The sequence below is a fragment of the Urocitellus parryii genome, chromosome 15 (assembly GCF_045843805.1).
Source record: "Urocitellus parryii isolate mUroPar1 chromosome 15, mUroPar1.hap1, whole genome shotgun sequence".
NCBI classification, from domain to species: Eukaryota; Metazoa; Chordata; class Mammalia; order Rodentia; family Sciuridae; genus Urocitellus; species Urocitellus parryii.
The window spans coordinates 1-8,130 of record NC_135545.1 but is presented as its reverse complement, the minus strand read 5'-3'; the positions used below and the strand labels follow the sequence as shown (position 1 = coordinate 8,130).

Below are 8,130 nucleotides of genomic sequence, written 5' to 3'. Positions count from 1 at the left end.
TGTATTTTTTGTTCTTAAAGGGAGAAGGCAAGCCAGGCATTATGTCATACCCTTTTATCCCAGTGACTCAGGAAGCTGAAGCAATTTAATGAGACCCTATCTCAAATTATAAAAAAAAGTTGCGGGGGGTGGGGGTGATGCTGAGGATATTGTTCTGTGGTAGAATACTCCTGGTTCAATCCCTAGTACTCCCCAAAATCTCACAGAAACCCAAAACTATAGTAGTCACATGCTTAGCACTAGATTCAAGCACTATGTTTAAGGACCTAGATTCAAATCCCAGCCCCATGTGACACATGCACGAAGACACTAGTAGTGTTATGAGGTAAGCAGATAAAATATGTGCAGGAGAGGTCACTACCTGTTAGAGAATGTATTCTTGGGTTAGCAAAGAATAAGAATTCTGAAGTCTACTTCTTGTAATAACTTAAAAATATCTTGGGAATTAGCTAAAATAATAATCTATACCTACAAGTTGTCCAATCTAGCTAGACTTGAAGGGAATATCAAGGTCAGACTTCACAGTCTTTTAAAGCTGTCAGGTTGGCAGTGACAAACTAGGAGTAACCAAGGAAAGTGGCAGGTTGGGGCTGTAGTCCAACATTGCAAGGTTGGTGCTTCCTCTGAAGTACAGGTCCTTGCAAACACATTTCCTTTACATATCTTGGATCTATGAATCTTGAAATAGTGCTTTTGCAACTTACATAATTATTTGTGGTGCTGGGGATTGAACCAAGGGCCTTGTGCATGCAAGGCAAGCACTCTACCAACTGAGCTATATCCCCGGCCCTACAATTTATGGCTTTTAAATATCATGTTTATTGAGGTATAATTTACATACAGTAAAACTCAACTTTGGTATACAATTTTGAGGGCTTTACTTTTTTTGATACCAGGGATTGAACCCAGGCTTGTTTAACCAAGAAACCACATACATCCCCAGCCCTTTTATACTTTTTGAGACAGGGTCTCCCTAAGTTGCTGAGGCTGGCTTTGAACTTGCAATCTTCATACTTCAGCCTCCTAAACCCCTGGGATTACAAGCACAAATGCCACTGTGGGATTTACAATTTTTGAGTTTTGACAAATGTATACAGTCATGTAACCACAACAGAAACATTCTTCTCACCTCAAAAAGTTCGTGGCACCCCCTAGTGGCCAATCCCTCTCCCAAAACCCAATTCCTGGCTACAATTGATCTGCTTTCCTGAAGTTTTGCCTTGTCCAGAAGAGTCTTTTGCATCTAACTTCTTTCTCTTAGGATGAGGCTTTTGAAATTAACACACGCTGTGCCATTTTAATTTTTTACTATGCCAGATGTGGTGCTGCATGCTTGTAATTCCAGCTACTTGCAAGGCTGAGGTTGGAGATCCAAAATTCAATGCCTGCCTGGTAAATTTAGGAAGACCCTGCCTCATAAGAAAAAGAGAAAGTTGGGGGATGTAATTTAGTGGTAGAGTATTCCAGCGTTCAATCCCCAGTACTCTCCCCCATCTCCTGGGGAAAAAGGGGAAAGCACCAGGTGTGGTGCCACATACCTGTAATCCCAGCAGCTTGGGAAGCTGAGACAGGAGATTCAGGAGTTCAAAGCCACCCTCAGCAAAAGTGAGGTGCTAACAAGTCAGTGAGACCCTGTCTCTAAATAAAATACAAAATAGGGTTGGGGATGTGGTTCAGTGGGCAAGTCTTCCTGAATTCAATTTCCCATACAAAAAAAAAGGAAAACACTTTCAGTATGGAAAATTCCCAAGATATACAGACTGACCTCCATGTGCCTGGCATCAAATGTTAACAATTACCAACTCATGGCCAATTTTATTACCCAATATACCACTTCTTTTTGTTGTATCCTAGATACATCATTTTATCTATACACATTTCAGTATGTACTACTCAAAAATCAGGGACTTTGTTTTTCTTTTCTAGCTAAGGGCAGATACTGTTACCAGGACGCAGACCAAAGGCTGCTGGGTTCCCCAGTAACTGAATTGTTATCCACCCACATCAAAAGTAAGAGGGAACATATGGAAAGAAAAATGAATTTAATTATAATTTGGCCAAAACTGGGAAGACAGCTAATTTGCATTAGTCCTACAGAAACTTTATAATTTATAGGAACAAAGACTAAGAAATATGTATGTGGATTTGGTTGGGCAGTACTAGCCAGAGTTATAATTTCAGTTTTTCTTCTGGTCGTGCAAGTTGGACACAATACCTTTATTTTATTTATTTTTATGTGGTGCTGAGGATTGAACCCAGGGTCTCTCACGTTAGGCGAGTGCTCTACCGCTGAGCCACAACCCCAGCCCCTAATTACAGTTTTTCAATCTTGGCTGCCACCCGCCTAGAATTTTGGGGCAGCAACTTAGCTTCCATTCTCAGAATGAGGAAGCTGGAATGGAAACCAGGAAATAGGGAGGGGGAAAAAAAAACCTGGGGGCTTCTAGTCTCAAAGGTGCCCCGTTATAATACCATTATCTGGCCTAAAATTTTATTTTCAGGTAAAGTTTTTTGGCAGGATCTCGTCATGGTAGATGGTGTGTATTTCCTATCACAGCACATTAGAAGGCACAACGTCTGCGCGCTCCCCCATTTAAAGCTATGACACCAGCAGTTATCTGCAGAGCCCTGACCCAGCCCAAACACTTTAAAATGAGACTTCAGCATTCTGAGAACCCATCCTATTCACTGGGCGGGGTCTCGCTGGTTACACGATGCGCGTGCGCAGAGTTGTACCTTCTCAGCTGCCGTACTCCGTCTTTTCACGTGCGAACTAGGTTGTCATGGCGGCTGTTCGGAAGCCGGTGCTGCTCGGGCTTAGAGACCTGGCAGTGCAAGGCAGCCCTACCGGGCCAAGTGCCTGGACTGCTAGCAAGCTGGGTGGCATGCCGGTGAGGGCGAGCGCAGGTGGGGTGGGCGGGTGCAGGCGAGGAATACGTACGCAGTGAGGCAGCGGAGAGGTTCGGGGACAGAGTCGGGGTCTGAGTGCTTCCCCCTTCCTTAGGATGCCCTGCCTGCCGTGGCCGCGCCGAGGCCTGTGTGTGAACGCTGCAAGGAGCCACAAACTCTGGTCGTGCAGGTGTACTGCCCCTTGGAAGGCTCCCCATTCCATCGGCTACTGCACGTGTTCTCTTGCGTGCGCCCCAAGTGCGGCGACAGCGGGGCGCGCAGGTAGGCTGGGTGTCACGCCTAGTGGGCGGAGTTGGGGCGGGGTGTGTAGGGCGAACGCGGGGGACTTGGGGCGGGGTGGGGGGAACGCCGTGGGCTTGGGGCGGGTTAGCGGGATGGGAGTCCGGGGTGGAGCCCTCATTGTTTTGTTTTTACCCTGAAGTTGGAAGGTGTTCCGCTCCCAGTGCCTGCAGGTGCACGAGAAAGAGGCACAGGTAACGCAATTGTGATTGACATTATGTTTTGCTGTAATATGAGGTATTTCCCAAAATATCTTTTAAAACCAACTTTTAAGCTGTGTTCTTTGTGGTACAGTGAAATTGGTTTTGCTCCTTCAGAACCATAAAATGGTCCAGGTGTTGTGGCGCACGCCTGGAAACCCATTTATTTAGGAGACTGAGACAAGAAGACCCCAAGTTCAAGGCCATCCTGGGCAACTTAGTGAGACCGTATCTCGGAATAAATAAAAAGAACTGGAGATGTAGCAATAGTCCTCCTGGGTTCAGTCCCTAGTACTGGGGCGGGGGAGGGGGAGAAAACTCTTGTTAGTTCAAACAGACTTCACACCGGAATTTATATATTTACAAATTACATACACTGGAGGAGGCGATTTCAGGAATGACCTCCTGAACCCCTATCTCCACTGGCCCATCTGTCAGGCTACCTCTCCTGCAGTTCAGAAGCTTAGGTGTGATCTGGTGAACTGTATGCCATCCTTGTCACAGAATTGTTGGCTTTCCAGTCTTGTTCTACCTATATTTACAGACTGACTTCCTTTTGTTTCTTGGTATTTTTACCACACTCTATCTCAAGTTTATGTCTCTCTCTGGTGGGCCCCATAAGCATACCTCTCATTATATCTGAAATTGTAGCTGCTAAGGAGTCTGAGAACTGAACTTCTTTCCTTTCAATCTAGCAATGTATGAAGCACAACAAAAAAGATTTTGGAATAGATGGTTGAAGAAACCATTTGCTGTATCTGACACTCTGCCACCGGAAAAGTATATACTTAATACTGATATTTAAGTCACCTCTAACCAATGCTATTAAGTAGTAGATGGAGTTCGGGGAGATGAATTGGAGGGACTGGTGAAGGCTTCTTCAGGAAATTGAAGGGATGGGTTGCTGAAGCCAAAGGAATAGAATCCTAAGTGTGATTGGACCTTATTTGCCAGATATTCTTCCAGAAACAAGAAAATGGCCTTGTCGCTGAGAACTGGTGTGAAGGTGCAAATGACTGGGGAAGTGACAGTGAGGAGGCACCTCCACCACAGCTTACCTTGGATTTTGTTCATGAGTCTAACTCTGCCAAAGATGTAGACTGCACTGCCCAGCTCCAAGACCTGCGCCTGCAGGACACTGTCCTGGATGCCACTCATTCTGTACCTCCAGCAGAAGGGATGGCCTTGCCTACTATAGTGCCACAGTTCCTGCCCTACTACATCTGTGTTGTAGATGAGGATGATTACAGAGACTTGGTCAGTCTAGATCATGCCCACAGCCTTCTGAGGGACTATCAACAGAGAGAAGGAATTGGCATGGAACAGTTGCTTTCCCAAAGGTGAGACTGCGTGCTGCTGAAGTTGAGAGGTGACTTGGCCTGGAAGCTGCCACAGTAGGTGCTATTGGTTTCGCCCCAGTACCTGGGGGAACTTTTCCAGGCAGAACTTTTGTGGTAGGATCTTTCTGCTTCAGTCTTGAGTAAGAAAAGGATACACAAACAGAGGGTACCTCCTCATCAGCCAGCTTGAGTTAGCTTGAAGATAATTTGGTCTGTTTATTTATTTATTAACTGTTCTTTACATTTATTGCTTATATACACATGAGATTCATTATAAAACTCAGAGGAAGAAAAAATAAGGAAGAAAAAGTTACTTGCTTTAGCATTTTTAAGAACAGCTTTTATAACTTATTATTATAATATTTGGGGGGATACTTGGAGTGAAACTAGGAGTGCTCTACCACTGAGCTACATCCCAGCCCTTTCTATTTTGAGACAGGGTCTTGCTAATTTGCTTAGAGCCTTACTACATTGATGAGGCTGGCCTCAAACTTGCAATCCTCCTATCTCAGCTTCACCGGGATTATATGCACGCGCCACCATACCCAGCAGTTACTTTGGTCTATTTATAAGTGCCCTCAAGAAAATGAACCAGGGTGACTGGGCATGGTAGCATATGCCTGGAATCCCATCAACTCGGGAGCCTGATGTAGGAAGATTGTGAGTTCCAGGCCAGCCTCAGCAATTAAGCAAGATCTAGACTCAAAGAGTAAAAAGGGACTGGGGTTGTGACTCAGTGATAGAATGCTTGTGTCACATATGTGAAGCACTCGGTTTGATCCTCAGCCCCACATTAAAAAAAAAAAATTATTGTGTTCATCTACAACTAAAAAATATTAAAATAGGGGCTGGGGATGTGGCTCAAGCGGTAGCGCGCTCGCCTGGCATGCGTGCGGCCCGGGTTCGACCCTCAGCACCACATACCAACAAAGATGTTGTGTCCGCCAAGAACTAAAAAATAAATATTTAAAAAAAAATATTAAAATAAAAAGTAATAAGCACTGGGGATGTAGCTTAGTGTTGAAACACCCCTGGGTTCAATCCCCAGTACCTTCCTCTCCTGCCAAAAAAAGAAAATGAACCAAGATGAACAGACCGAAGTTAGAGGTGCCAGGTGTTTTCAGAAGATGCATTTACTATTTCTTTAACTTTTTTTTTTTTCCCTGTGTTATCTTACCCCTTCCTTTTTTGTGGTATTGAAGATCAAATCCAGGGCTTCATGCATATTAGGCAAGTGCTCTACCACTGAACTACATCCCCAGCACCCTTTCTGTTTTAAAAAAAAATTTTTTTTGGTACCAGGGATTGAATACAGAAGTGCTTAACCACTCAGCAACATCCCCAGCGCTTTTTGTATTTTATTTAGAGACAGAGTCTTGCTAAGTTGCCTAGGGCTCACTAAGTTGCTGAGGCTGACTTTGAACTTGGGATCCTCCTACCTTAGCTTCCACATCCTCTGGGATTAGAGGTTTATGCCACTATGTTGGGCTTTTTAAATGTTTTTCATAGCAAAGGCAAGCCTTTTTTTTTTTTTTTTTATAGCTAGATGCAGTGGTGCACACCTATAATTCCAGCAACTTGGGAAGCTGAGGCAGGAGGATCATTTTTGCTATTGTAATAATATAAAGTGGGATATTTTAGAGTTGACCTAGTTCTTTGCCAAGTCTGTTTTACTTATGGACTTTTTAAATGATTACCCCAAAGTTGAAAATGGCTTGGGAGGGGCTGGGGATGTGGCTCAAGCGGTAGCGCGCTCGCCTGGCATGCGTGCGGCCCGGGTTCGATCCTCAGCACCACATACCAACAAAGATGTTGTGTCCGCTGAGAACTAAAAAATAAATATTAAAAATTCTCTCTCTCTCTCTCTCTCTCTTAAAAAAAGAAAAAAGAAAATGGCTTGGGAGAATGGTGAGCCAGTAGGCTACATATGTATATTATAAGCTGATACTGGGGGTTGAACCCAGGGACGCTCTGTAATGAGCTACTTTTTTGGGGGGGAGGGGTACTGAGGATTAAACCCAGGGGTAGTTTAATACTGAGGTATGTCCCCAGGCCTTTTTATTTTGAAAAAAATTCTCACTAAATTGCTGAGGACCTCACTAATTTGTGATCCTCCTGCTTCAGTCTTCTGAGTGGCTGGGATTATAGGCATGTGTCACCATTCCTGGCTTTAAATATTTTTAATATTTAAATTTTATGTATGTATATACTTTTTCTTTTTTGCTGATTGAACTCAGGATTTGTGCATGCTGAGCATAGCCCCATCACTGAGCTAACTGTATCTCCAGCCCCTGATAAAAAATTTTTAAACCATACTGAAGAGTAAACCCAGGAGGATTTTCCATCTCCGAGCTACATCTGCAGATCCCTTTTATTTTATTTCTTGGGTAGAAGAGTATTGGGGATTGGACCCAAGGGTGCCTTACCAATGAGCTTCATTCACCAGGTTTTTGTTTTTGAGACGGGGTCTTGCCAAGTTACCTGAGCTGACTTATGATCCTCCTGCCTCCGCTCCAACAGACTGAAATTATAGTGTACTGCAGCAATTTTTTAAGAGGATTATCTTGTTTTCTCTTTTAAATCCTGTAATACTCTGAATATTCACACTCAAAGGTGGTTTCTGCTTCTCTTTTTAGTTTTTTTAGTGATGGTAATGAAAAATATGAGAAGACCAAAATTAAAAGCGGAGATCAAATGTTTTACAAATTCATGAAGAGAATTGCTGCTTGTCAGGAGCAGATTTTGAGGTAAAGGAAACACATTTTCTTTAATTTACTTGTCCCTTCTTCCTTCATTCCTTCCTTCCTTTTTTGCAGTATTGGGGGTTGAATTCAAGAGTACTCTAGGGCTGGGGATGTGGCTCAAGCGGTAAAGTGCTCCCCTGGCATGCGTGGGGCGCTGGGTTTGATCCTCAGCACCACATAAAAATAAAATAAAGATGTTGTGTCCGCCAAAAACTAAAAAATAAATATTAAAAAAAGTCTCTCCCTCTTAAAAAAAAAAAAAAGAGTACTCTAAAGCCACATTCTCAGCCCTTATGATCTCAAGTTCAAGGCCAGCCTTAGCAATTTAGTAAGACATTTTTTCACAGTAAAAAATAAAATAGGCTGGGAGTTGTAACTCAGTGTTAAAATACCTGGGTTCAATCCCCAGTATCACAAATATATTAGTCAATTAAAACAGTGGATTAAAAAAAATGGCTCCGCACAGCCACATCAGTGTTTATAGCAGTACAATTCACAGTAGCTAAACTGTGGAACCAACATAGATGCCCTTCAGTAGATGAATGGATAAAGAAACTGTGGTATATATCCACAATGGAATATTGTTTAGCATTAAAAGAGATTAAATCATGGCATTTTCAGGTAAATGGATGGAGTTGGAGAATATTATGCTAAGTG

The 8,130-nt window shown here is 43.2% G+C and overlaps 1 protein-coding gene across 1 annotated transcript; it reads left to right on the top strand.

The window, feature by feature from the left end:
- Positions 1–2,772: 2,772 nt before the first annotated feature.
- Positions 2,773–8,063, top strand: Pdcd2l (programmed cell death 2 like). The gene is made up of 5 exons (XM_026391243.2): positions 2,773–2,891; positions 3,005–3,171; positions 3,332–3,383; positions 4,344–4,729; positions 7,366–8,063. Exons 1-5 carry the CDS (start codon positions 2,784–2,786, stop codon positions 7,478–7,480), a joined length of 828 nt encoding a protein of 275 aa, XP_026247028.2. The 5' UTR covers positions 2,773–2,783; the 3' UTR covers positions 7,481–8,063.
- Positions 8,064–8,130: the final 67 nt, after the last annotated feature.

What these genes read in the sequence shown, in the direction of transcription:
- Pdcd2l (XM_026391243.2), top strand. Translation starts at nt 2,784, where the DNA reads ATGGCGGCTGTTCGGAAGCCGGTGCTGCTCGGGCTTAGAGACCTGGCA. An exon ending in GGCGACAGCGGGGCGCGCAG is followed by an intron (nt 3,172 to 3,331) that starts GTAGGCTGGGTG and finishes TTTACCCTGAAG; the next exon opens with TTGGAAGGTGTTCCGCTCCC. An exon ending in TGCACGAGAAAGAGGCACAG is followed by an intron (nt 3,384 to 4,343) that starts GTAACGCAATTG and finishes CTTATTTGCCAG; the next exon opens with ATATTCTTCCAGAAACAAGA.